The 25,534-nt window shown below is 42.4% G+C and overlaps 2 protein-coding genes and 1 long non-coding RNA gene across 12 annotated transcripts in view; 2 read left to right on the forward strand and 1 right to left on the reverse strand.

The window, feature by feature from the left end:
• Nucleotides 1–13,128, forward strand: part of TTC38 (tetratricopeptide repeat domain 38) — a 32,032-nt gene extending 18,904 nt beyond the window's left edge. Inside the window, exons 15-16 of one of the 3 annotated variants that reach the window (XR_010999220.1) lie at nt 5,367–5,544; nt 12,555–13,128. The gene's annotated coding sequence lies outside the window, so the exon portion shown is untranslated. Of the gene's footprint in view, nt 1–5,366; nt 5,833–8,830; nt 9,864–12,554 lie in introns of those variants that run through there. The other 2 variants (XR_010999221.1, XR_010999219.1) reach the window with 2 other exon arrangements.
• On the reverse strand, nt 1–25,534 carry LOC137474186 (protein mono-ADP-ribosyltransferase PARP12-like). Of its 8 annotated transcripts, none has more exons than XM_068190525.1 (15): nt 25,192–25,533; nt 22,370–22,502; nt 19,524–19,776; nt 19,306–19,416; nt 18,862–18,924; nt 18,221–18,283; nt 16,487–16,588; nt 13,610–13,733; nt 12,251–12,416; nt 10,382–10,502; nt 9,741–9,837; nt 9,231–9,312; nt 4,433–4,563; nt 2,455–2,606; nt 1–1,805 (listed from the first exon to the last, which is right to left on the reverse strand). In XM_068190525.1, the coding sequence occupies exons 1-15, from the start codon at nt 25,470–25,472 to the stop codon at nt 1,450–1,452; spliced, it is 2,235 nt and encodes a 744-aa protein (XP_068046626.1). In that variant the 5' UTR covers nt 25,473–25,533; the 3' UTR covers nt 1–1,449. The 8 variants fall into 8 exon arrangements, with proteins under 8 accessions (XP_068046626.1, XP_068046627.1, XP_068046629.1 ...); XM_068190526.1 differs by having other exon boundaries at nt 9,231–9,309; nt 25,192–25,532; XM_068190528.1 differs by lacking the exon at nt 25,192–25,533 and adding an exon at nt 22,584–22,653.
• LOC137474204 (uncharacterized) lies at nt 14,492–19,787 on the forward strand. The gene is made up of 2 exons (XR_010999230.1): nt 14,492–18,648; nt 18,836–19,787. It is a non-coding gene; the product is annotated as an uncharacterized lncRNA (long non-coding RNA).

Consider the following 25,534-nt stretch of genomic DNA (forward strand, 5'->3'; position numbering starts at 1 on the left):
TGCCGGAAAACAGGTTTTATTTGCAAATACAGCAAGCTCAGTAATTCAGGAATTCTACAGGCAAACAAGAGAAAGATCTTAAAAAGTGTTAAAATCTCCGCATGTTTTCATTTAGTTCTTACTCATTTTAGTAAGATTTTCTGGATTTACCTTTTACGTTCCTCTGGGGAAGAACTTGCTATCTTTGAGTGGTTGACAGATTTCTATCACAGATGCAAAAACCTTAGAAGCTATTGGTGTTTCTGTAAAGTTTATCTGAAGGTAAAAATTACTGCTCTTCTGTCCTCGCTCCCAGTTTCCCTCTGAACAGCTAAACTGCCTGAATATGGCATTTTGTACAGAGGGCCTTCAGTTTGATCCACTTACAGACTCCTGGCTAACATCCAGTAGAAACTGCACAGGTTTCTGACTCAGGATCACCCCCAAAACAAAAAGAGGATCCTCACTTGTCAGCACCCTGCTCCCCGCAAGTGGGCAGCAGAACATGTGGATGGTGCCTTAGGACAGCAGTTCTACCATTGGCCTCAAGAGAACCTAACTGGTCTCTTTCAGTCCCATTCTAATCTGGAAAAATGAAAATTACTGCACAAACAGGACAGAACATCTCTGTGATCCCTTAAGAAGTTTCTCATGTCCTATTGTGCTACGTGGCCACATCCACTGAAAAGCCTGGCTCTTTGGGACACAGCCTTTGTGTACTTACGGCCATTAGTTGAAGCCAAACCACCAAATTTTGTTATCTGCTTACTCACATGTGGTGGCTTTCACAGTTTCGTTGAGCTCTGCTTTTGTATAAGTTACAGCAAGTTACTGCACATTTCCACAAATAATCTGATCCAACAGCTTTCTGATCCATCTGCCACTGTACAGATGAAAATTCTTGAGAACTAACAACATAGATTTATAATATGTTTTTTCTTTTTCTGTTTATCACTTTAACTCAAAACATGTACGAGCATTAACAAGCAGTGCTTTGAAAACAAACTCAAGTCATTATTACCTATACTGAATTGTTTATAATAATGATAGATGAGAGGATCAAGAACAGATGAATTCTGCACTGAAAAGAATCTCTGGCTACTAAAAACCTGAAAGCTTCCTTTAAAACTACTGTACTGTTAATTTTTCTTTTAACTGTTTGTGAAGGGAAGTCCTCTCTAATTTTTTTAGACTATGCATTTACAATTATTTGCCCACAGCAGTCATAATTTCCCATCCCACAATTCTGATTTTTCTGCTATGGTTATCGAAATGTCTGTGCTTCATTTGAGAGGAAGAGAAGAAGATAAGGCAGTCACAACAACTGTAACATCTGCTTTGCCAGCCCTCCTCAATGCAAAAATTGGATTAACGTTCCAAAGAAACTGTATTAAAAAGAAAGATGTCACCAAGTACGAGAACACCTTCAATACGAAAAACAAGATGAGGGACACAAACTGCCACGTTCCTCTAAGATATAACACATTTTTTTCCCTCATCTCTAGACACTCTTATTCTTGTCTCTTTCTGCTCTCTTATTCCCGCCACTTTCTGCTCTCTTATTCTCTCCTCTTTATACTCTATTATGTACTCTGGGTAAATCTGGTGTTTTTCAAAGACAACAAAAACAGAAGGATTTAACTCATCATCCACACAGCTGTCATATAACCACAGCTTGTCAGCACACTTCACTGGGGGACGGACATAGGCGGCGTTGCCTTTAACGTAGTCTCCAACCAGAACACGAGCCACGAACATGAAGTGTCCCTGCAGTGTCGCCTGACAGTAGGCGTGGGAATAGCAAGCATCTCTAGCAAAGTAACTTCCTAGAAAACGAGATGGAAACGTGGTTGTGAGGAAAATCTATACAGTGACAGCAAAATCTGAGCAAGCCCTGGGCTTTCAGGAGATACCTGACTCAACTTTCAGGACTTAGCTTACTCAGTTTACAGAATACCACCAAATTTTTTGCAAGAGAGGGGATTGCACTATGTAATTTCCATTCACTATCTGCTATTTCAGGAGTAATTTTTTAAAAGCTGTACCAATAAGCATCAGTGTGCTTATTTGTATAGCTTTTAAAAGCTATACTAATATCCACACTACTGCTTATTGGTCTTATACCAAGGTCTGTGTGTTGTGATGAGAGGGACAGACAAGAAAACATGAGGACCTTCCATGCTCACACTGAGGGCACACATAACCCTCTGCTCCCTGCCATACAAACTGATTTATAAGTTCAAATTATGACCTCAGGCATCAGAAAATGCCACCTACAGCAAATCCCTGCACTAGTGCTCTTGACGCCTTGTGAGAAGAATTACCCCCAACCCAAAGTAAATCCCGGCCCTCTTCAGAAGGATCGTAACACCAATTCTTATCTTTTTTTTTTCTCCTTCTATAGTTATAGACTTCAGAACCTTTGACTGCTCCACTATCAGGGGAGTCTCAGGAGACGTCTCACTTTCTACATACCCTTCCCATAGTTAGTTCCATTGCTTCCACAAATTCTCCAGTCAAAGTTCAGACTGCAGATCGTTTCCATGGAGGTGACATCAGTTCCGTGGAACAGGCGTTTTTCCTTAACTTCCTTTCCTCCATTTTCCCTTTTCATCTTCTCTTTCTGCCTGACAAAAATGAAGGGGAGGAGAATGTGAGCCATGGAAGAAAAGGGAAAAAAGTGTTTTTTTAAACAATTCGAACAACTATGTAACATCCACGTAAATATCAGCTGGGATTCTTTCCAGCCTGCTCTCACCTCTCAGATGAGACACACCAAGTACGAGATGAGCTCTGTACTGACACCACTTCTCAGCAATTCTAAATAATTATGGCTTTACTCAGGGAATTTAGGCATTTGACACTATTCCAGTCACCATTGTACCAACCTGCTGCTCCTCTGTAGGGCCCTACTTGGTTGTGCTTTAAAGTCCCTTCCCACTCAAGCTCTCAATGGAGTGGAGGCACCATTAACCACAGAGGTTCTGTGCATCCATCGTGGCTCGAAGCTGGAGGCAGCTTGTTCTCCCTGCCACAGCCCCAGCTCTGGCCCCTGAGAGAGGTCAGTGCTGCTGAGGAGATGGGGCCAGGACACAAACCCAGCCTGCTTTGCCCACTGCTCACCTCGCTGGTTGAGGCCAGAGTCAGACTGAGCTATGAACAGGGTCAAAAGAGAAATCACAACAAAAGGCTCAGCTCATATTTCCCATCATTATTTCACAGCATCCAGACACCTCTCAGTTTTTCAGAAGCTGCTGAAGTGGACAAGACAGTAATATTCTGCAGAAAGTCATCAGCCACAAATTAAGCAGAGCCAGGGGAGGGGAGAATCCTTCCAACTTGTAAATTAGTAAATGAAAAGTTAAGAGCAACAGACTGAAACTTGTTCATTGAGAACTTACTGTAAGGGTGGTGAGGCCCTGGCACAGGGTGCCCAGAGAAGCTGTGGCTGCCCCATCCCTCAAAGTGTTCCAGGCCAGGTTGGATAGGGCTTGGAGCAACCTCCAAGGATAGTGGAAGATGTCCCTGTCCATGGCAGATTGGATGAGCTTTAAGATCTCTTCCAACCCAAATTACTCCATCATCCTCTGCCTCCTTAGCTTAATTACCTCATGGGAGGAGGATAAAAAATACTCTTATGTTTTGAAGTCTCTTATGTTCTGCTAGATGAAAAGGTTTTATGAATCAGTAGCTGATAACTTTCTGGGTTCCATCATTTTGCAGGTGAAAGCATTTATTTGAGCAGTATTTTTCTACTTCATTACCATTCCATACAGTCCTTACTCTTGTTTTAAACTAGACAACTGTTCTAAGCAACAGCTTAATCCTACATCAAACTAACTTGAACATGGTTCAACCCCAGCTCTAATCTGCTGGTATCTAGCTTGGCCTAACTACCTAGAGTTCTGTATCACTGATGCAGATGTTGAAGACCAGAAAGGAGCTCTGGAACTCAAGAGATCATCACGTTAAAACACAAGGATTCTTTCTCAGTGAATACTGACTTTGTTCAGCAAAAGCACCTTAAATAAATCTGACTGGAACAAAAAGGCCCAAGCAGCCTTTTCTCTTTTTAGCATTTCATGTACTCCAGTGGATAAAGACTTGTAACAGACAGAGCACATGTACAGCAGGCAGTTATTGCTCCATCCCTGAGACAATCACTGTTCCATATCCCTGTGGGTATCCTCATCCCAGTTTTGCATGATGGATGTCTTTCTCTCCATGCTCCTCTCCCTCTCTTCCAAGGAGCCATGCAAAGGGAACATCCCCAACACAGCATGGCATTCTGTGGAAGGCCTCAGACACCAGTCTCATTCCTGAAATTGCTAATAACAAAATACCAGTCATGTTAAGGCACGGGTGGCAACCTCCTTTCTTTCCTAGAAAGCACATACAGGACATGCTGTTCTTGGAGACTGCCTCCTCATAAGATAGGGAAACAAGTACTAACCACTGAAACACCTTCCAGAGGGATGGATTCTGAATCCTGTGTATTTTAAGGATAGTGTAATTTTTCATAGTCTGATGAAACAGCTGCTTTATTTCATTGTATTCAGAGGTCGCATTGCTGATCACCACTGCCTATAAAATACAAACCAAAGCAAAAAAAGGCATGAGACTGCAGTGAGGTTGGAACACGCAGAAGCCTAATTCCAGCAGATACATTTTCAGAAGAGTCCCCAAACTATGCTTATGAAGGGTAATTAAATGCTTTAGCTCATGACTGTGTGAATAACCAAATACCAAGTAAATCAGTCTGTCACTCCTGCTTTGCAAGGATACCTCACCTCTCTTCAGGAAGGATGCTGAAAGGTTTATCATCTCCAAGAGTTGACACTTGCAACTTTAAATCTCAATGGAACAGAAATTGCCAAAAGAAAATTTGACAGATTATTTCACAGAATGTCAGTTTTATATCTAAAGGTGATTAAGAACAAAAGATCTAAGATAACAGCATCATTTGTAACTAGACATTTATGGGACATTTATTTGTAACTATACATTTCAGCTATTAAAGATGAAACAAACAAAACATAAATACCTTCCTGGCATTGTAGTACCTTCCCTTTTCAAAGTTAGAACTTAGAAAACTTCACTTTAATACAGAGTTCAGAAAAAAACCCTACATTTCTAAATAAATGTGACACCAAATACCTGCTTAAACAAATACATCTCCTTTCCCAAAGGAAACAAAAGTCTATTTAGCCATTATCCTTTTATTTAATTATACATTTTGTGTTTAAAAATCCATTAAGAAATGCTCATTTTCCCCCAAGATAATTTAATGCAGAATATAATTAATACATTACTTGAGCTCTTCTGCTTATGTCATGCAGGAGTTTTATATTTTTTCTCCAAAGTAACTCACGTCTTTTATCTTCTAGAATCAACATTTATCTCCATAAACTGCTGAAGTGTGATGCTGGCAGGCTGATGTCACCTGGTAATACTTTCCACTTTACCACAACTTAAGCCAAGTGAGGACTCAAGATTACAAAGTGAGATCCCAACATCCTACATTTCAAAGTGTTTCAAGCAGGAAAGCTGTGGCCATCCTAAAAGGTAATAAGGAAACTAACATCTTACCCTACCAGGCAAAAATTCCCCATTTTAGAAGGCTGAGCTTAGAGAGAAAATAAATTAGAGTAAAACTTGTGTTTCACAGACACATTTACTTATTACTTATTAATGAGGAGATCACTCACAGGGAAGTGTTCTAAAGCTTAAGAATAAAGTCAGCTGCACAAGAAAAAACTACTTCTTTGAATTTATTTAAAAGCCCTTAAAATGTTGAGTGAAATTTCCCATGTCTCAATACAGGAGCATTTTCCAAAGCTTTACAGCACAACACATAAAAAACAATCAGGACGTGCAAGTACTGATTGTCTGCACAGTCTCTGGCACCACAGCCCAAGATGCTCACCATCACCTACAGGATGAAAATCATGTCACTGTATTTCAGTACTACATATTTTATTTAGAATCACAGAATGGTTTGGGTTGGAAGGGATCTTAAAGCCCATCCAGTGCCACCGCCTGCCACAGGCAGGGACATCTTCCACTATGCCAGGTTGCCCCAAGCCCCATTCAACCTGGCCTTTGACACTTTGAGGGATGGGGCAGCCACAGCTTCTCTGGGCATCCTGTGCCAGGGCCTCACCAGCCTCACAGGGATGAATTTCTTCCTAATACCCAGTTCTAAACCTAGTCTCTGTCAGTTTGAAGCCATCCCCCCTTGTCTTGTCACTCCAGGCCCTTGTAAATTATCAGCTCAGCACAAGGGGGATTCAGGGGCAGGGCATGTCCAGCTATCACCACCAGCACCCCCAAGTCCTTCTCCCAGGGCTGCTCCACCTGCTTATCCCTAGCCTGAACTGACCCCAGGGGTTGTCCTGACCCAGGTGCAGCACCAGTACTTGTTGAACCTCATGGGATTCCCACGGACCACACTTTGAGTTTGTCCACATCCCTCTGAATGGCCCTGTCCTTCAGGTGTGTCACCTACAGTGTTCAACTTGGTGTCATCTCCAAATATATTTATACATGAACAATTCCCACCTAAACTACAAATGTACTTTTGCTCTGCTTCATCCTTCAGGCTCATGGTGTGATCCTTGGGGTGTCCTGTGAAGGGCCAGGTGTTGGACTCAATGATCCCAATGGGTCCCTTCCAACTCAGCCTATTCTATGATTCTATGATCTCTACCTGAGGAACTGAAACCTTTCTAGGTAAAACAGGGTCAGCCATGTTACACAAGGCCTAATCCTGTAAGAAAGGTACTTCCATTATTTTATCGTATGATGGCCTCCTGACAACAAAGCTGTTCTCCTGTTCATGAAAACTTGTGGGTTTTTCCTTATTTCCCCAAGGATGCTTCTAATGCTAATAAAGGATCACAGCATCACATTGCTGTCAAAGGCTGATATGGCCTAACTACACAACTTCTTCAGCATTTTTCACCTTCCGGACTGAAAAGGAAATCCCAGTGAGTGTGAGCATTTGCTACCCTATTATCAAGGAGCAGAGTTCCCAAGGCAGAGAAGGAATCACTGCTCTGGCAGTGTTTGACTGCACAAGAGCAGTATTCTGTGACTCACACCCTGAGCTCTGCTTCACTGGGGTGTTGGAAGGAGCAGGGTTGGTACTGGTGGCAGTGACCCCACCAGAACAGTGCAGCAATCCTTGGCCTGCGTGTGGCCAGGATTCAGCAGCACATCAGCCACACAAAAACTGACAGGAAACCACACATCCACTGCATGCTTTCCTCAGTTGTACACTAAAAGACAATTTTAAACCCAGCAAGAAGTTTCAGGATATGATCAATTCTTTTTTTTTTTCCTTTTAAAATATTCAACAACTACTAACTCCACAACAAAGACAGGAGTAATTCATACCAACTTTCCAATCAGTGTTACCAATTCCCATTGTGCATTTTATACACTTCTGTCTACAGAAATGTTCTCAATGACTTACAGATTAAGACACAGCAATACTCGAAAAATAAGCAATGTTACCAAAACACAGTTTCTCATTTTAAGCCAAGATGACTTTCTGCCTATCTCACAGGTTCCTTTTTAAAATGGATCACTTCCAGCGCAGCAGATTTTGCCAGGATTATTTGTCAATGTCTGAGGAGATGGCAGTTCGTCAAGTTGTAGCTCTCAGCTCTTACAATGGTCACCACAAGCATGCAGAATCCCAGCCAATCCCAATATTACCTACTGCAAAAAACAAGCTTAGTGTCCCACAGAAAGATTTACTCTAGCCCAGGCTTTCACTTTCAGTGCCAACAGGTATCATAGGCATTGTCACTTTTCCTTTCCTGTAAAAGGCAAGAGTTAAGAGATATTTTCTTAGGTGCCAACTGAGCAAGCAAACTGAGCTCCTTCTACTCACACATCCCCACATTAACAACCAAAAGGTACTATGGATCTGTGCAGTGCATTCCAAAGCCTCCCACATTCACTCCAGTGACTCCAGAAACACTCCAACAAATGTACTCAACTAAAATTCAGACAAGTTTTCAGAGCAAGTATGGGAAGCAATTAAGTACATACAAGAGCTCAAGAGACCTGAAAAGAACAGAGCTACCTCTTTCTGGCATTCTTTGGAAAAATTTATGCTTGTTAGTTAAGATGCTGATAAGCCAAGGGAAGAGCATATTCCTTTGTTACTTCCACTGAGCTCCAAATAGCACAGGCAAATCTTCAAATGGGCTGCCTGCCAAACTCCCACACACTCTCATTATTATCTCATCTTTTCTTTATGAAAGTCATGACTCAACAGGCAGGTCTCTCTAGCAGTTTTGTCTGACCCTGTCCTCTATGCAGCAAATAATCAAGTGTACTTTGCCATCCAATCTCATTAAACCACTGTCTCCTTCACTATCAAATTTTGTTAAATGGTGATTATATGTCAACATAGCACTCCTTCTCTCTTGTAAGTGAAGTGCTTTACTCCACCCTTGGCACTGACACACAGCCACACACTGGTGTTCCTCAGCCCCCAGGGTATCTGTGCCAACACAACCTGGTCAGCATCACACAAGATTCTGTGACACAGTCAAGAAGGAAAACCTCTTATGCTGCTCCTTAAGCAGGGTCAAAACCACTACACAAAGGGCATGTGTAACATGAAAAAGCCTTTTTTTCTAGAGTCCTATAGTACTTCCACAAACTGTGCTGCTCTTCCAGAAGGTCTGCAGGAAGGACCTAGAAATCTAAAAAACACCCACACATTTTGGTCTTGGTAAACCATAGAAGAACACAGACTTTGGGCTGACAGGGATTGGGTTTGTTTTGTAGAAGACATCACTGCAATGTTTTTTTTTTTATTTTATGGTTGTAGATCTTTATTGCTGCCATTTCTTGAGGTGAAGTTCTGCGCTCAGATCCTTGATGTATGTGCCAGTACTGGAGGATAGAGATTTCCTTTCCTGGATCGCCAATCCAAATTTATGCTTCCTGTCTTGAACTTGGTGAGTTTTGGGTTTGTCTTTGTTTGGAGTTTTGAGTTTTTGGTCTGGTGAGTTTTTGGTATGTAGATAAACGCCTAAAATGCAGTTAAGTTCAAGGCAATTTGGCACCTGTTTCATGAGCCCTTGAGAGATCACCTACATCTTTAGCACACCCACCCAAGAAATTACTCCTGTCTTTTTTTAGCATCCACAAAGTTACAGTTGATTCAGTTAAGCTCTGAACTGTGCCTTTCCACCAGAATTACAAGAAGGGAAAAAAAAAAAAGATACCTTGTATCCCAAGTCAGGCAGTGCAGATGCATCCCAGTGACTAGGACAGGTCTGATTTGGAATAGAAGAATCCCTTTGGCTGCTTGCAAACAGACAGAAAATGAAGTGTTAGTAATTCTAGTACTGCTTCCAACACTCAGATCTGGAGCATCCCCTTTGGCCAATTCCTGTATTTAAAAATTAACAAAATAAATCACAAAGAAACTGGGAAATAGCCTCAGTCTGTAGGCTGGGCTCTGCATGCTGCCACTCAACCATCACAGGCCTCTTGCATTGCTTTTTTTAAGTAACAGCTGTGGCTGGAGTAACATGTATCCCAGGCAGCAGGTGAGGCACCAAGACTACAGTTTGTGATACAGCTTCTGTTTTTCAGTCCCATGGATAGGTTTTCTCCAGCAGCAATGTCTGAAGAGAAGGCAGTTCATTGTTCCTTGTACAACTACTGCCAACACTGGGACCCATTTTGCCTTATGATTACTTCTAAAATACGAAAAAACAAACAGCACTTACCCTGTCTTTATCTTCTGCACATCTTCAGAAGACACAAATTTTGGTCGCCTGCAAACCTGTCTTCGAGTTTTAAAACTAGTGTTTGTCTGAGTCATTTCTTGAGGAGAAAAAAGAGAAGGAAAACTAAGTCATTAATATATCTCCCAAGACAGGGTCATCTTGTCCTCGTCAGTCATTCTTTAATGAAAACTGCATATTCACTGTCAGTTCTACCTGCTGAGGAGTAGTTGCACAAAGTCTTCCTGTCTTTCCTGTAACTCTGTGATTGAACCTGTGCCTATCCTGCCTGCTCCCTCAAGCCACTCATGCTCTTTAAACATTGCTACAGCAGCATAAAGATGCCTAACTTGTATTTTTTACCATCCACAGTGTTAACTTACTTTCCTTAAAGTTTACTATGACTTTATGTGAAGACTATGAACCTTTATATTTCTGGTCAGATATGAGTCTGGAGAGTGTCAAGGAATAAGGGGGAAAGGTTACTTTTGTGAGGAATTTGCTCTGGGCCACTACTACCTCACTTGCAGTAAGTGAAACTGGTGGTGTCAGGAAAGGAAATCATACCTTCTAAAAACTGGGAGACTTTGAAAGAGTCTATAAAGCACTGCATAGTTACAGATGAGAACCGTTAAAATTACTACCTTTAAAATTGAGTTCATACTGATGTTGGCCAGCCTGGAAAGCTACAATGGCACCTGGATCTGCTTGATACAAATTCTCAATAATAGCAGAAGATGGTGAGGTCGTGCTGCTACCTTCTTCCTTTGTGGAGAGAAGAGAAAAAAAAATAAAGAGAATGAGAAGTATCACAGTCAGGACTAAACCCTGGATAACTAGCTGGGGTAGAGGGAAAGAAGAGACCAAGTGTAGGATGACAAGGAATCTACCCAGAACTATGGTGGCCTGAGGCTGAGTACTGAATATTTGTAACATAAACACAAATATATAATTATTAAATTTAAATTCCTGTAACAAGTTGTGCTGGCTCTGGCTGCGGTAGAATTAAATTTCCTCCCAGAAGCTGGTAGTGGCTGTGTTTTGGATTTGTGCTGGAACAGTGCCGATAACACAGGGATGTTTCAGTGATTATTTAGTTTAGGCATGCACAGAGCCAAGGCCTTTTCTGCTCCTCTCCCACCCCACCAGTGACAGGCCTGGGGGGCACAAGGCCTTGGGAGGATACACATCCAGGAGAGCTGACCCCAACTGGCCACAGGGACATCCCAGACCATAAGGTGTCACTCCTGTACACAAAGCAGGGGGAAGGAGGAAGGGTGAGACATTTGGAGGGATGGTGTTTGTTTTTCCAAGAGACTGTGACCTGTGATGGAGCCCAGCTTTTCTGGGATGGCTGAACACCTGCCTGTCCAAGGGAAGAGGGGAATGAATGCCTTGTTTTGCCTTGCTTGTGCACACACTTTTGCTTTATCTTTTAGTCTTTATCTCATCCCAGGAGTTTTCTCACTCTCTGCCCAGTTCCTCGGCAGGGGAGGGGGCGAGGCTGAGCTGCAACTGGCTGTAATGGGTACACTCGACTCCTTACCAAACCAGAGTTAGTTTGGTTCAGGCTCCAAAGGAAGCAAAGGCCTAGGCCAAGAACTTTTCTAGTTCCAACCTGCTATCTGAAAACCCACAAAGGAACAGGCTGACATGGTGAGCATTGATGCATGTGAGCGTGGAAACTAACACTGATTATGTGATTAATGTATGAATAGCAGGTGGTTCTTCCAAGACTAATTTGCCATGGAAAAAAAAGTTGCAAGTGTAAGGAGTCTCACTCTTACCTTTTACTTTGCTTGTGATTTAACTATGAGCCAGCCACTTCATTCCATAGATAGGAAAGCCTGAGTGAGCTCCTTGCAAGCTCTGCCTGCTGAAGAGGAGCTGGACAGCTGTGATCTCTCCTGGACTTGGGTGACTTCTTGAGGTTGACTACTCTTTGAGGTTACTCTGAGTCTTTTAAACTGCACTCTATCCAGCACCTTTCTCTGCATACTTTACCAAGTCCCTGGATCACCTTTGTGTTCTGCTATTTGTGCTGCTATACTGTAAACCATATGGGATAAATTCATCTGCCTTGGGGGAAGGTGAGATTCTACATATATTTCTTTTCCTGAATTTTTCAGATAGATTTCTTTCTCATCAGAGGACTTGGACATACATGGAAAAAGACTGCATTTGATCTGACAGAGCACAGCAATCCTTGCATGTCCAAGGAAGCAGGGCAATGCTTAGAAAAGAGGCAACTTCTTCCCCTGTATCTTAAGGGCAGTGTCTATATGTTAAATATCTTTAGGAGCCATGGATAACTCCAAAAGGGAGCTCTCTTTCCTCCAGCCTGTCAGCATTTTATCTGTTATGAACAGATGTAGCTTCACTGCCTTACCCAACACTGTAAAATTCAAGCACAAGGACTCAACTACTTAATCCTGTTGAGAAAAGGGGAAATGATGCAGAGAGGCTCCACATACTCCTGCAGAAGTGACTCAAAGCACAGGATGTGAATTCACCTTTTCTCCATATTCAATCCACTTGTCTTGGTTATTCTTCCAGTACCAAATCCACTCTGTGGTCAGTAGGAATGTGGGTTTTGTGACTGATGATGGTGTAGAGAGGCGTCGAACCAAAGAAGAACGGCAGGTCATTGTCTGGAAATTAATGTTCCTACTTGGCAAGCTGTAAGGACAAATTCAGGTTTATTATAGTTAGCAGTGCATATTTTACCCTCTCATCCCCGGTTTAAGCTGGTGCCATTTTCTTTAATATAAAGTAACTAAACTTAATTAGAGCTGAAATAGTATTAATTTCCTACAGCACATGGCAGCTCTGAAAGCCATTTCCAAGCTTCAGCAGTGAACTCTGGCCTGTGAGACACCTCAACCACATGTGGCACTTCCAGCTTTACAGACAATGTCAGGCTCCAAGTACAGTGTGGCAAAAGGAACTTCTGTGATACCTAGGTGTGGTTACAGTCTTTCTCAGTACAAAGGCAGAATGTGCGAAGTGTGTGACTGAATTTGTCAGCAAACACCTGCAGCCTATCAACTTTGTTCTTTTTCTGTGGTTACAAAGGATGCAATCACAGCAACCACAGCTGTGAGTTCTGCAAACTGCATTCATCACTGAAGCCACCTGGGCTCTTACTCCTGCAAGGCTTGAAAAGTTAACTCCCAGGCAGGAAGACTTTGATGGCAGCCTTCTCTTGGAAATATTGCTTGTGATCTCCAGAAAACTGCCAATCAAAATCATCTGGTATCTCAAGAGGCATGGGCCAAAACTAGAATACCATTCTGTGAAGCCAGACTTGGAGTGCCCTATGAATCCAGGTAGCTTTGAGTGGGACTTTTCAGAAAGGAGTTAAAAGGAAATAGATTTCTTTAAATAGAAAATTTCTTTAAATAGAAATAAAAAAGAAGAAAAAATAGGTGGGCTGCTTACACAAAGGACATTTCATAAAACATCTCTAGGTACATAATTGATTACTATTGTTGTTATTACAGATACTAGCTGTAGTAGAAAAGAAATAGCTATAGAGAAGGACCAGCTCTGAAATGTTGTCAAAAGGCCCAAATTCATTACTGTAAATAAACTGATTAATGATCTGAAATACTAGTATTTTAAACACTGGCTTTTTACCTTGTACAGAATTTTACATGCAAGATATAGTTTTGTTATTTTTGGAGTGGGATTTTCATGCAATCATTCCTTGCTTTTTTAAAAGGAAAAATTCTTATTTTTACATCCTCCCAGCTTCTGAGAGGCTCAGTAAACAGAAGCTGACAAGTCAGACATCTTTAGGAAGAAAACACAAGTTTTCCTACACGTGCTCAATCACAATACTCCAAGTAAGGAGTCCAGCATTACTACACCTGCTGTTCTTTGGGTCACAATAGGCCTTTTCAATTTCCTCCATCATGGGAAGTTCATGCCAGTTCAACCCATCACGTATCTCCCATTTATATGGCAAATGGTAATGAACAGATTTGCATTTATCTGTAATGAAATCAGACATAGTCAAGAATTCTGCAGGCATTAACAAAGAGAGCAAGACAAGAAAAAAACCAAAATAAAACCAGTATCTTTTATACTTTGAGGCTTTCTCTCCTGGGTTTTGGTATAAGCAATGAGGACAGAGTGCTGAAAACAGAAGGGGAGTGTGTTTCTGCAGTGTTATCAAGAAAAGCAACATGTATGTGTGTGTGTATGTATATATATATATACACACTGCCAAATGTATCTGAAAGACACCTGTAGTGGTTTTGGTTTACTAATTTGAGATTTTTTGGTTAATGTACTAATTAGTGTGGTGGGTTTAGTGTTGGTTGATTACTAGTGCACTTACTAGAATGTATTGATTTATTTTTTGTTGTGACATAGAATGAGGGGAAAAATAAAATAGGCTCAAAATTTTAAAAGGGTATAAAGAAAAATTTATTAATAGTAACTAAAAGAAAGAGTAATAAGAATCAGTTAGGATTTTTAGGACACTTTTCTTCCCTTTACAACTTTTTTTTTCCTTATTGATAATGTAAAGAGACAAAACCTAAAATTTTTAGTTAGTTTACTACTTCTAGAATAGTCTTTCTTTCATTTACTTAGGGAGGGAAGTCCTTCTTGTTAATGTTATGGAGACTTCTCTAAAAGAAAATATTTCTCTTGTGGCTCTTAATTTCAATGAATAGCATCTGTTTGGGAAAATTTGTAATCATGAAATATTTCTCATTTTCCTTAAGTTTTTCTCACGTTGTATTTATTGGCCATGTCAAGTTATGGGGTATTGGTTTAAAGATAAGTTGTTTAAAAGCAAACGTTCTTAATATCTATCTCTGAAATCATCTTTATCTCTAGGAATAGAGATATTTTCTTTCTTTAGGGTATAGGATCTTTATCACTCATCTTTCCTTTTCTGTTCAAACTTCTTATAGGATTACAGCTACTTTAACATCTGTTTACTTTAGTATGGAGGTTTTTGCTCAATAGCTACAATTTGAACACTTTCATTTCCTCATACTTGTAAGTGTTATAGGGAAAAAAAGAGTCCTTCTCTATAGTTTTACAAGAGAATTTTAGCCTAAAACTAAAGGCATTTCTTCATCTTTCTTATTTGGGACTTGACTACTTCTTCATTGACTTTGGTGTTTTTATTTTGTTTCTTTATGTGTTAGATGTGTACTTCTGTCTTGTTCTCTCACTCGAGGGAGGATTGAAGTATTGGAAAAGTCAATATTTTGCCCGGGGCGTGTGGATGGTTATGTGACCCTGGGCTCGGTAGCTTGTGGCAGAACTGCGGCGTTGGGGGGAAGTGGTTAGGATTTCAGCAGCTAGTACAGCTCCTCTGCCCCTGCCTGGTAGCCATGGCAGGGGCCTAGTGGGTGCCACGTGGCAGGGGCCACCTGGCCCAGCCTGCCTGAGACAGGGGCCGGGCAGGCCATGTTACCTCTGCCAGCCAGAAGGGAAACGAGAAAGTTTCCGAGGTTTTTTTGTCTTTAACGTGTGTTTTTCACAGAGGCGTGTATAGCTTTCCAGTGGTTTAACAGATTGTCAGTTCCCAAAGCCAACTACGGACTGGTTTCCTATCAGACACAGAGGAAATTGCTAGCAGCCTCTCCTAAAACATCACTTCTGTGATGCAAAACTAGCACATTACCAGAACCTTCCCTTGGCTGAGACACAATATTGGCAGCTGGGAGAGCAGTGCCACAGACAGGAAGTGCATGTTGTGTGTCACACAACCATGTGTCTCAGCTGTAAAAAGTCTAGTCTACACATCACATAAACACTCTGATATAATTGGTTGTCTTTTCCTTAGTCCCTTAGAAATCATGGGGTGGTTGCCTAGGCCTGAAGGGTTTTTTTCTGACTGACTCTCCACATCCAAGTATGGATCAAACATCTAACAACTTAGCCCAATGTAACAAATAAAGCTCACTAACACTCCAACAGTTACTTGAATTTAGTTATCTGGTGGTCACAGTAGAGCTGCTTTGAGCCTGACCTTCACAGTTTCACCCAGGTACACTATTCACATTACGCGGGGTCTTTTGTCAAGACCAGGTGGTCAGAGGAGTAGCAGTCCTTTAGAAACTGACTGGATAAGATCAGGGAAAGAAAATGTCATGGTACCTCCTCATAATAAAGGAAGAACCAAACCTGGGGGTTAAATGACTGTTCAGAACAACTCCCAAATACAATTACTTATATTCTTCCCTCAGACCTCTGTTCTGGCCACTACCAAAAAGACAATGGACTAGATTTATCTTTATCTTAGCTGGTACAACTACTGTGGCTTTTTAAAGATGTTTTAACACCTCAAATCACTTTTTAAACGACTTAATGAGGGAGAATATGGCTATTATCTGATGTACGTAAGATAGAGAAGTAGGAACAAAGGATGCCATACATTTATAAGCTGTCAATAACGACAGCATAAAGTCAACTCATAACCTGGATCTTCTAGCAACAGAAAGGGTAACACTTCACACTTAAAGGGCTTTGCCACAGAAATGTATCCAAAGCCTGCCCCCATCAAAAGGGCTGAAATTGGCTGGATTATCCAGAGGAAAAAGGGTTTAAGTATACCATTTGGCTTTTTTCCAATCATGTTTGTAATTCTGACAGTGTTTATTAATAACTTGGAAAGAAAAGAAACTACTGAGGAGGCCCAATTGTCACCACTAGCCCAAGCCACTGAGCAGGAGTGCCTCTGCAGACAAGTCTTCAACAACATTACTTTTCATAAAGCTTACCCTTATTTTTGCAGTACTTCCAGACATAGAACAAACAGATCTCATCACAGTTATCTTTTTTGTTGTCCTTTGAAGCTTCATCAGAGGAACTGTCCTTTTTACCTACAGCAAAGAACATCACAGTCCATATTTGCTTTAAGAGAAAGATCCTGCATTTGGTACTTCATCCCAGAAGTAACAAGGATTTGACTGCAGTAGCAAAGTCAAGCACTTTAAGGATCTGACTATCTCCCATACAGCCCAACACAGAAGTCAGGGCTTGTGACTGAACAATAAACCCTGACACTGGAAGGAGTCTCCGTGAGGAAGGGCAAGGGCAGTGTCAGGAACCTCAGAACTCCACAGGGTGTGACTGACCATGGTTCTTGCAAAGAAGCTTTGTCTCCACACCAAGGGGACCAGAGGGTGCATAAAAGGCAATGGCAGCTGAGCAGACTGACTGGGAGTAGAAATGTTTCTCTCCAAGTCAGCCAGACCAGCATGGGGGTAGTGAACACAGAGCTCAGCCCCACGCAGAGGTATTAAACCTAAACAACCAACCAAAGACTTCTGAAAACAGCAACCGGCTTGAGCTGGCTTCAATTTCCCCCGGGACTGGGAACACCCAGTGAGTATATTATACAGATCTGCAGTGGGAATCCCATTATTATTGTGACTGAACTGCGCACTGTAATTGCTATGTTCTGTAAGTCAACATTTGTATTTTGTTTCCGGTGGACTTTGCATCACTTTGCTACATCAGAAATGTCACTGGACTGGACATGGGTAGAATAAGATGTCATTTTCTTCCTACAACCTGTATGATGCTGTTTTAGATTTTTGACCAAAACAATGCTGTTAACACACTCTTGCCCCAGCTTCTGCACAACAGTGATATACATCAAGGCCTCAGTTTTTCACCCTGCCCCCAGAGTGAATAGAACTGGGGCAGCGCAATTGCTTGGGAGGTGATACAAGTGGGCAAAGGACACAAACTTACCAAACATCCATACCATATAACATAAAGCTCAGTAATAAAAGGGAGAAGAGAGAGTTTTAGGAGGGTTAGTTACCTTTTGCTAGGAAACTGGCTAGGCATCAGCCTGCGTGTGGGAGGCAGTGAATGACTGCCTCTGTATCACTTCTTTTGCCTGGCTTTCCTCTTCCACTTAATATCTGGGGGATTTTTCCCTCCCCCATCTTGACCCTGAAGTTTTTTTGCCTTTATTATTTATTTTATCTTCCCTCTGGAGATCAGGGGGAAGTGAACAAGTGGCTGTGTGATGCTTACCGAGCCACAACACCTGTGTGACATCAACTCTCTTTAGATAAGCTCATCTCAAGACTGCAGGGTTGGAATTCATACCTTCATCTTTATTTCCACTCCTGTTGGCAATTGGTCGTGGCTCTGAGCAGGTACAGTGCTACTGGGAAGCTATATAGAGACAACAGCTCTACTAACAAAGCCATAATCATTGCCTAGAAACTGTAGACAAGGTACACAGATACAGTTCTGTCATCTTGGTAGGAAGGAAAAAATGTGTCCAGGACTGTACAGAGTGCTGCACAATGCTTGAGCAGAAATTCCAACACCGCTCCGCTGGCCATCTGCTACCACGCATTTCAGCACACAGTAAGGCACACACACACACACAAGCTGCACTCAACTACCAATGGGAACTGTCAGGCTGTGTGACATCAAGGCCCAATGAAAACCACTGGTCTCAAGATTGGAGGGTGGGAAGCAATCCATACCTTTATCTCTCGCTCCTGTTGGCAACTGGTCTTGGCTCTGGGCAGGTACGGTGCTACTGGGACCTGTGTGAGAAGACTGAATGAGCAGCACTGCTGGGCCACAAGCTCAGCTAGCTGGCAATATCCCAATCTCTGTGGAGAATTATGTCCATCACACATGTAATTTGATATTAAACATTACACCATCCATGTGTGGAATATCTAAAAGAACCTGTCCAGAGAATACTGGACTCTGACAAGCTTTAAAGCCAAGGTCCTTCTGCCAAGAAAAACAAGATATTTACAAGTTGCTGTTCACTTACTGGAAGGTATATCGAGACAACAGCTCTACTGACAAAGTTGTATTAATTCCCTACAGACAGAAGGCAAGGAAAGATACTGTATGCACAGATACAATTCTGTCATCTTGCTAGGAAGGGAAAAAATGTGTCCAGGACTGTACAGAGTGCTGCACAATGCTTGAGCAGAAATTCCAACACTGCTCCGCTGGCCATCTGCTACCATGGATTTCAGCACACAGTAAGGCACACACACACACACAAGCTGCACTCAACTACCAATGGGAGCTGTCAGGCTGTGTGAAATCAAGGCCCAATGAAAACCACTGGTCTCAAGATTGGAGGGTGGGAAGCAATCCATACCTTTATCTCTCGCTCCTGTTGGCAACTGGTCTTGGCTCTGGGCAGGTACGGTGCTACTGGGACCTGTGTGAGAAGACTGAATGAGCAGCACTGCTGGGCCACAAGCTCAGCTAGCTGGCAATATCCCAGTCTCTGTGCAGAATTATGTCCATCACACATGTAATTTTCCAGTAGCACTCCACTCTCGCTGATACAACAGAAGTGCAATTACAGTTACAAACCCTAGCTAGTCACAGTTACTGCCAGCCACTCAATTGCTGTTTTGAATGCAGTACTTCAAGCAATAAAAGTGCAATTCTCCTCCTACATGACTGTGCCATGACTTACTCCATTCTTGCAAGTGCATAATAGCATGCTGAGAGGGAAAAAATGTGTATATATATTGTGAGAAATACAAAAGCTGATTCCACAAGGAAACAGTTGTACTATTATCTAGGCATTTACCTTCTGAAGGTGGCACATCCAGCATGCATTGCACTGTGTCTAAAGTTGTCTTCGGTTCTTTAATCCTTTTAACTGCTGGCTTTTTCCAATAATCATTTTTGTAGTTGTGTACTAAAAGCATAGAAAGGATAGTGGGGTTTAGCTGGAAGGTAAGGCAAGAACAGTTTCTACCTCTATCAAACTCCAAATCATGATTAAGACTGTTTCTTGCAACTTACCATACATCTTCTTCTGTTCCCTGTTGAATTCAAGATGCTTGTAATCATATATAGCCTGGAAGTTTGAAGCTATCTTCCCATCAATGCCTACAGTTTCCAACACTCTCAATGCATGCTCATCCAAGAAGTTATGGGACATTAAGCATCGAAGAAATTTACATTTCCCCTGGAGAAAGTGTCGACAAACATGAAGCTTGTTGCAGTTGTTTTTCTGCATACAGTGACAACCTTTTTTGTTGTAAAACTGGCAGGCCTAAAAGTGGAGAGGATACAGTAAGAAATGGAAAAGCACATTAGAATTTTTCTTTGTCCTACAGGTGTGCAGCTTTAACAGCAGAAAAATGGTGATTAAAAGTCATGTGTTTACTGCAGCTTCTTTAATCTAGACAAATTTCTTGCCTAGAGAAGCAGGTATTTTAAGCTGACTCATGCATTTTCAGTTTTGAAGTTGTACATGTTTTGTTTCCAAGAAAAGCCAACCCAACAAGCTCAGGGGCTGGATGCAAGACTGTTGCATAAAATCAGACTGGTTTACAGTTATTCTATTTTATAAACCCCTACATCATAATGAAGAACAAAGAACAAATATCTCCGTAAAAACATGTACACTGTGTCAAATGAGTTATCATTTCATGGAGCTGAAACTGAATTTGCACTTCCTATTTGTAAAGCTTATCCTGCATTGAAGATTTCAGCTTACAGAAGGGTAAGAAGAGTGCTTTGAGATTAGATTACATATGGAAAAAGCAATGCACTTCTTTATTCCTGTATTCACTAAAAAAGATGTACACGGAGAATCACACCAGGGAACAAATCACAGGCTAAAAATGCCTTCATATTGACCACTAAGCACCACAGTAATGGTTTTGCTCCCAGAACAGCCTGTAATAACAGAGCTTCTTTGAGGAGGACACACAGCTGTCTGGCACAGAGCCCCAGTATCACACTGGGACTCTCACAAATTCCCTCCAAATCCCTCTTCCCAGGAGCCAGCCACTGCTCAGGGATGATGGGTTGGGCATCAGTCCGTGCGTGGGGAGCAACTCTACTGGGAATTACTTGTATCTCTTGGGTTTTATTAATTTCTCTCTCTCCTTCTCCTTACAGTTATTATATTTTATTCTATTTCAATTATTTTAGTATCCTTATCTCAACCCACAAGCTTTACCTCTTTTCCAATTCTCCTCCCCATCCCACCAGGGTGGGAGAGAGCAAGTAGCTGCATGGTACTTATCTGGCCTTAAACCATGACAATAGAAGAAAGCACACTGTCCCCTTGCACCTGCCAAGAAATAAAACCAGAAACCAACCAAAACCAAAACACACAAACAAACAAAACAGGAGAGCCAGAGAGCTGAGGGAAAGTATGAAAACCCCTGATGCTGTGGTGCTGTTGTGTTTTTCTTACTCTGAACCCCAGTTCAAGTCAGAGAATTCCGAAGTGTCTTCTTTCTTGAGCGCTTCCTACATGCCATGTCTTCACACACACAACCATTCAGCATTTCTAAGCAGGAAATAGCCAAATTGGCTTTTACATCCGACCTCCAAACTCTCAGGTTTATGCATGGCCTGCACTGATCACAGTTTTCTCTTGGTTTTGCTATTTTACTGCATGATAGGAGTTAAAGTGCTCAATTACAGGTAATTAATGATGCCTGCCAGGGGTGAGAGCTGAACAGATTTCTAGTAAGCACTTAAGGGTCATACCAACCAAGAACAGTTGCTACTATTTGCTCACTGCTGGGAACAATTAGTAATTCTCCTTGCTTACCACCGTGCTCCTTCAGTCAGCCAGTAAAACATACTTTAAAACACTACATAATTAAAAAAAAAATCTGTTTTGTCAAAGTCTAGCATTTTCACAGCAGGGAACAAAGAAACAATAGAACTGTTGTGTCAACAAATCTGTGGAGATGATAACCTGCAAAAGACAAGGGCAGTACTTTGGTAATTTCTTAACCAGGAGCAGTTGTAGCCAGAACAGGGTATAACTGACTTTGAAACAGCCATACCTTGAAGACAGTATTGCACTTATACACACATGCTGAACCAGAATGGAATGTTCAACCAAATTTAACAAAATCAATGAGTGGCATACAAACTGGGCAAAGATTCCCTTGTAGAAAGTCAGTGTACAAAAACTCCATGCACTTTGGGAGAGCCAATTTGACACAAAACTGACTGCAGTCATTTGGTCATTTTCTCACAGATTCTTCTCATCTCTTATACCCTCAAGCACCAAAATGTGTGCAGGCCTGTGCAGGCCTACATAGACTGAAAAAGGAAAGGGGCACTCACTTTCTAGTCTTCATCTCATAGAGAAGAAGCAACAAACTGGGTTTTGGTCATGCCTTTTACCCTGTAAACATGTACAATTATTGTGATCTTTCAACTCTCTCTTGCTTATCTCACCTTCTGTAAACCTCTGGTGAAGTTGCTGACATTTTTGTTTGCTTGCTTTGAGCAGCTTAATGGCCACCCTGTTGGGATAACAGAATTGGCATACAAGACAGGCTGTAGCCTTGCTGCCCACCTCCTGCTAACAGAGGGCAGGTCTGCTCCTGACACATCACAGATGACAGGGCCTTCTCCAGATGTGTACACTGGGTACTTATTGAACAGTTTTACTGCTATGGGAATGTTTTTTTATTATTTTAAATACACAGCCCTTTCACAGATCTGGCTTTATGTTATTTCACATTGCCATTGCCATTCCTCCTTCATTCTGACTAATCCTGTTTCATATCTTAACAGTTGGACATTAAGATCAGAACTCCACATTCTCTCTTGCCCTCTCCCATTCCTAACGAATGGAAACTTTCTCGTAAGAAATTAGTACAACTTACATCAGGGAGGAAGAATGGATCGTTTTGGAGAAGCAGGACTTGCAGCTCATTCTCACTGAGGCCAGACAAATCATGGTTTTTTAGAACTTTCTTGTTCTCCGCATTCATGATGTCATGAGAGTACTTACAAGAGCTGCAAGAAAATACACAGAAATATCAATGTTTATGCCTTTAGTCAAGTTGTTTTAAAGAAGAACCTCAAATAATGTGCAACTTGGGAAAAGCCATGAGAGAAAGATGGCTTGGTGAGAGTTTCTGAACATTTAGATGGTGTCTGTAATTAGCCAGAGAATTGGACCAAAGAGCATAACTCCTCTGTGACCCTATCCTCCTCATTTTAAACTTCAGTGCAGCTGGACCCCAGGCATTCTTTGCCTCCAGGAAGATCTAAGTCAGGTCACAGGACCTAAACAGCTGGAGGGAAAGTCAATTTTAAAGGACTACACCAACAGTGCCAGAAGTTGGAACAGCCTTCGTTTTGTGAACATAGAAGGTTGTTTTCCTAGGGATGGCAAGTAAAGAAACATGCAAGAGTCTGCACAAAACAACAGCAACAGTGAAGCTGAAAACAAGACATTTTGTTATCTTCAGTGGCTGTGAAGTTTAATTTTTAAAAAAATCAAAAACAGTTAAGAAAGTTTAATTTATGAGTTTTGATTAAGGAAGCAATTAAGCTACAATAATGAAGTCAGTGTTGCCACTTACAAAGCCAAAAGTCTGATGAGTATGAATTAGAGATTGCAGATTATTTACATCTCTGTTACTGCAAATCAGTAACAGAGATGAGACACATACACAGTCAGCCTGTGCATGAATTTAATGCAGTAAAATACAGCTCCCTCATGTCCTGTTTTTCAACACATGATCTGATACAGCCTTAAGATTACATATACTCAACCAGTACCTATTAATTTACCAGATTCAAGTCTATCCCTTTACTCTTTCAGCCTCTACTTAACTCCTGAAGCTCCCCTCATGACAGTTTTACCTCAAAGTGTGTCTGGTCCAATCCTTACATACAGACCCTTGTGTAGGTATTTCTCCCCTGACCTCTGCTACCTGTTGGATCCATTCTTTGTAAGCAAGAAAACAGGAAGGGCAGGAAGTGTGCTGTCTTTGGTCCTGAGAAACAACCTTCCAAGGTAATTAATGCTGTAGGCACTCAATTAATGGCTATGAAGGTAGGTAAGCTACAGAGTATCTGAGGTGGGAGCCATCACCAGTGTTCCTCCAGAGTCAACTTGAGAGTCCACCAACAGTCACACAGTGATCTACACCACTTGAGTCTGTATTTCCCAGTCAAAGGTTTAAGCACTCTACAAATACAATGATAACTACACATCTGAGTTTAATAAGACATTTAGGAAAAAAGGAAGTAACAGTGAAAAGCCACTTGTCAGACATTAGTTAAAAACAGGATTAACTGGACTAAAATTCCACTAAACAGAAGACCCAAGTAACTTGCCCAAACATTTTTCTTTCCAGGGATTCTAAAAGAAAAAGGATGCAAGACCTGGAAGTAAAGCTAGATTTTACCTTATCAGTTAAAAATAGTCTCTGTCTTGATCTATGTAGTCCACCTAGCAGAATTTCTGCCCTCTCATTTTAATCAAGCTCCCTCCCATGAAAGGTATTCTCTTTACTTTATTGATTTTTAATGCATACCAAAGTGACTTTAATTACTTTGTGTTATTGAGAGGGCAGAATGGTTTATCATTATGAAGGGAATCGCCTCATTGCAAACTTTGATTCACACAAAGTCATCCATCATGAGTGTCTGTACACGTCAAGGCATTTCCAACAGTAAACCCCACAGGAGCTTACTCTATTGTTTGTAATGTAACAAAAAATAAGAAAATGTTATCATCCTAATGATGAGAGAGAGATATGGCTTTCCCCCTCCATGCTATCCAGATCTTAGTGCACAGTGATCCATTTTGTTGGGGCAGAAGAGGAAGGATCCAGTAGGATCATGCATGTTCCTAACACTGCATCAGCACCAGACCTGGGGCCTGGGGGCTTAAACTACAGAGTTCTTCCATCAGTAACTGTAGTGGCAAAGCTGGGTTGCTCTTCTGCGTTCACTTTCGGTTTCCTTTATGTTTTTTAAACCGGGCACCAGCTTTGGCCACCTGTGGCTAGCAGAGGCTGCCAAGCCTGCCCATCCCATGAGCTCTCCATATTCCAGAAACTGGGACTGATGCACCTGGATGATCAAACGGTGCCTCTCAAAGAAAGGGCCATAAGCCAAGCAATGACGTAGAGCAGAACTCAACTTCTGTAACTCTCTAGAGCGAAACCAGAGAGTATGTCAGCACTTTGCTTTTTCCTTCTGAGAAACAGGTGTAAACTACTCCACCCAGATGCCAGGGGGGCTGAGCGATGCGTACGGAAACGAGTAGATTTAAACAAACAAACAAAAAGGAAAGAAACAAAAAAACCCAAATCGTCGGCTTCTACCGACACGGCGGGGCAGGACACGAGTCCTTCCGGAGCAAGGATCACGCGCGGCTCGTCCCAGGGCATTCCTGCCCGCTCCTCCCGGCGCACCATGGCGGGGCGTGGGCTGTGAGGGGGCTCTAGGGGAGTTTGGGGGGTGTGAGGGGTTTGGGGGGGCATGAGCGGGGTTGTCAGGGGGTTGGGTGTGTGAGGGCTGGGGGGTTTGTGAGGGGATTGGGGGGTGCGTGAGGGAGTTTGGGGGCCATGGGAGGCTGGAGGGTGTAAGGGAGTTCGGGAGGGATGTGAAGGCGTTTCGGGGATGTCAGAGGTTTTGGGGGGGGGTGAGTGAGGGGGTTGGGGGGTGTCCGCGCCCCCTCGCTCACCTGGGCCCCAGGTGGCACCTGCCCATGAGGTGCAGCTTGCAGAGGTGCAGCCGCTCGCAGCCGTCGCACTCCTTGCGAACACAGACCCGCGCGTCCGTCACGGCCAGGACCACCTGGCCGCCCTCCACCACCAGGAACCGCCGGGGGCCCGCCGCCGCCAGCGTATCCTGCAGCTGCAGTGCCGACAGCCCGACGTTCTCCTGCAGCTCCCGCAGCCCCAGCCGCCCGCCATGGGTGCACAGCGTCTGGGTGAGGAAACTGCACACGGCCGGATCGCACATGCTGCCCCTCCGCCCGCGACGGGACCCTGAGCGGACTGTGGCAGGAGCGGGGCGGGGACTCG

The sequence above is a fragment of the Anomalospiza imberbis genome, chromosome 5, assembly GCF_031753505.1.
Source record: "Anomalospiza imberbis isolate Cuckoo-Finch-1a 21T00152 chromosome 5, ASM3175350v1, whole genome shotgun sequence".
Taxonomy (NCBI): Eukaryota; Metazoa; Chordata; class Aves; order Passeriformes; family Viduidae; genus Anomalospiza; species Anomalospiza imberbis.

Coding starts and splice junctions, on each gene's coding strand:
- LOC137474186 (XM_068190525.1), bottom strand. CDS start 25,472: ATGTGCGATCCGGCCGTGTGCAGTTTCCTCACCCAGACGCTGTGCACC. Junction 10,503..12,250: donor GGATTGAATATGGAGAAAAG/GTGAATTCACAT, acceptor CTCTCCACAAAG/GAAGAAGGTAGCAGCACGAC. Junction 9,313..9,740: donor GTGCAGAAGATAAAGACAGG/GTAAGTGCTGTT, acceptor TCTGTTTGCAAG/CAGCCAAAGGGATTCTTCTA.